Genomic DNA, 3,050 nt, shown 5'->3' on the forward strand with positions numbered 1-3,050 from the left:
ACACTACAAGATGAATCAGGCAAGGCTTCCTGAATTCGTCCCAGGCCCAAAATTTCTCTTCGAGGCGAATGATGTGCAGGACGCGGCTAAGGAAATGGCTCTGTTGTTCACTTTTTGCGGCGAACAGACCTACGACAGGGTGCGAGACTCGCTGCATCCGCTCCTTCCGGCTCAAGTTCCGTATGACGACATAATCGAACGCCTGACCAGCCATTTTGAGACAGGTCCTTCTGAACTGCTAGGCCGCTGGCGCTTTCACAAAAGGGTTCAACTTCCTCAAGAGAATATCTCTGAATATGTCGACGCTTTGAGAGCTTTAGCTAAGGACTACAATTTCGGCAATGTTTTCGTTCCATTATCACCACCACTTGCCCCACCCACACGATCGCCTGCCACGGCGCACGGTGATTCCCCAGCGACCCAAACTGCAACAATGACCTCAGCGATCGCTTCACCGTCACAAGCAATGGTCTCTCCGGCTCCTACGAGCGCATAGATCCCGGCTTCCCGGCTTTGTATCCCGGCTTCGGCGAGAACAATTTTGCCATTGGAAGTGATGCTACGAGACAGGCTAATCTGTGGTCTATGGGAGGTGCACCTGCAGCAGCGTCTACTCTCCGAAAGGAATATCGCATTCAAAAAGGCGGTTGACACCGCGAAAGCCATGGAATCCACGGTTTCACAACAGGCAAGCATGCGCAGCAGGGAAGAAAACAAAGTGCTTCACACATCAGCAACCAGAGGCCAAACGAAGAACAAGGCCCCTAAGCCGTCCAAAAACTGTTACTGCTGTGACGGTGCGCAGAAAAAAAAAACTGCCCTCACCGAAATGTCACTGTCAGTTCTGCAAGAAATTGGGGCATATTGAAAAATTATTACCGGTATTATAACTTCCCGGTTATTAAGTTAAAGAAAAAATTTAGTACAGCGTAGTAAACCAGCCTCATCCTTCAGCCAAGCTTCGCATCGAACACAACACTGCGCGAGCGCAATCACTTCGTTGTCCTCCTCCTTGTGCACGTATATCTCAGTCTCTAACAAATTCAGTTTCGGAATTATTTCAAAGAATAATGCGAACCACGTCAAGCATTTCCCACAAAAAAACGTGCAATAAACGCGCTAATAAACTGGAAAAAGTATTTACCTTCGATGAACGGTGCACAGCCATCCGCACTGCACGTAAGGGCCCACGTGCCCGCATCACAAAAAATTGTAGCCACTCCCACCCATCTAGTGGTCAAGTGTTGCAACCTAGAAACAGATATTGAAGTAAGTAACTATTGCTAATAATACCTCTGGCGATAACTAAATCATTAATAAAAGCACAACAAAGATTGCCTTTCGCTAGGTAGCAGAAGAGCAGTTTTATTTTTCAGAGCTGTCTGTACAATGTGAGGATGACCCACAGACCCCACTAGAGTAGAGGAGAAGGGGAAGAGACAACAGTAAGAAAGATAATCGTCACGACGTCAAACGATGATGCGAGAGGAGGCTAAACATGCCCATAAACTTTATGTTGTGGATACCCCAGAAAACGCGAGGTTGCCCATGGATGAACGTAGCAGTAGCGCTTTTGTGATGCATGTTTTTCTTGTGTGTGCCCGTCAAAAGTGAGCTGAACGCCGTTAATAACTCCCACTAGAACCGTACATGTACTACTCATCAAAGCCGAAAATATTGCTGTCAAACGTCCCCGCTACGTGCCATTTAGCATCGCCATACGCTTTTGGAACTCACTTATAGCAGCGTGTGTTTTTGATTTTGAAGACTTACAGAATCTCTGGCCATCCTACTCTAGCTTACGACACAGTAAACAGCTCAACTCTTCAATTACACTAACCACGAGGTCTGTCCGGACAAGAATTATTCCTTCATGTAACTACAGCATACATCGAGAATTTCTTCAGACATGTGGGTGTATGACCGAATTAATAATCGATAAATTTGCTGTAATCTTATCACCTAACACAAAAGCGTGTATTATAATATCGGCACCTACCTCCTTCTTTCATGAAGACAGCCAATCTACTAATACGCGACGAGCGCTTGCCACGGTATCGGCTACGCTACTCATCCGTGCCTTGCAGATGAATCGTTTCGTGCACAGCTTGCTGATACAGTTGATCTTCTTCTTCTTCACCCCGGGGAAATGGACCACCATTGCTCACGCGCACAGATCGTTCTCTTCACTGCCCATGACCATGGGTCTGGACCCCCAGCAAACACGTATCGTTCACCGATTATCCCATTTTGATCTCAATGCCCACACCCGGATGAGACGATCCATGCGTCGTCCTTGCGAGCACCATCCGTGACTAAAACCTCTTGCTCCCACACCCATCCACCCGAGAGCAAAATGCGAGCATTTAAATCTTCAGGGCGAGGAGGTAATGCGAAACTGTGGTGACTGTATAAAATTACCTAACCATTTTGGCGTTGATGCGACTGCTACAATAGTATTACAGTTATTTGCTATGTTACCGCAACATTATTACGCAGAAACACATTGAGTTTAGGTCGCAGTGCACATACGTAACCGTCACCGCGGTACAGCGGCCAGCGTCCGCGAGGTTCAAACCAGTTCTGACCGGTGCCGTTGTGATCGTGCTCGTGTGGTGGCTGCCGCCCTTTTCGTCGTCGCCACGCTGGTGGAGGGATGTCAACCAACGGCAAGTGTCGGTTCCTTTAAATCTGTGCTACCTCTATTTTCTGTGCCGGATAATCAGATTCATCAACTGCGCGTGCCCGACTGTAATTTGAACGATGTGGAGGTCGGATCGCACAGTCCGACGCAACGTCAGTGCTCGCGTGAATGAAAGCCTACTTGCTTTAGCTTGTGCCAGTGAAGGAGGTCCAAATGTCTCGAACACACGTTACAACCGTTCTCCGCAGCCTCCGAACGTGAGGAGATCGTGCAGAAAAATTTCGGACGTCTTCAGCCGGCAGGCCTAGTGAGAGCGGAGAGATCGCATTTGAAAGTGCTTTGAACGCGCTGCTGACTTCTCGTCCCGGAACAACTAAACGGTGACACTGACGTGGGGGAGACGAGG

The 3,050-nt window shown here is 48.3% G+C and overlaps 1 protein-coding gene across 1 annotated transcript in view; it reads right to left on the minus strand.

The window, feature by feature from the left end:
- Positions 1–2,829: 2,829 nt before the first annotated feature.
- LOC135373595 (mucin-19-like) overlaps positions 2,830–3,050 on the minus strand; it is a 41,575-nt gene continuing 41,354 nt past the window's right edge. The window contains exon 56 of the mRNA XM_064606692.1: positions 2,830–2,948. Coding sequence (XP_064462762.1) covers positions 2,830–2,948 — 119 coding nt within the window. The remainder of the gene's footprint in view (positions 2,949–3,050) is intronic.

This window comes from Ornithodoros turicata, unplaced genomic scaffold (assembly GCF_037126465.1).
Source record: "Ornithodoros turicata isolate Travis unplaced genomic scaffold, ASM3712646v1 Chromosome26, whole genome shotgun sequence".
NCBI classification, from domain to species: domain Eukaryota; kingdom Metazoa; phylum Arthropoda; class Arachnida; order Ixodida; family Argasidae; genus Ornithodoros; species Ornithodoros turicata.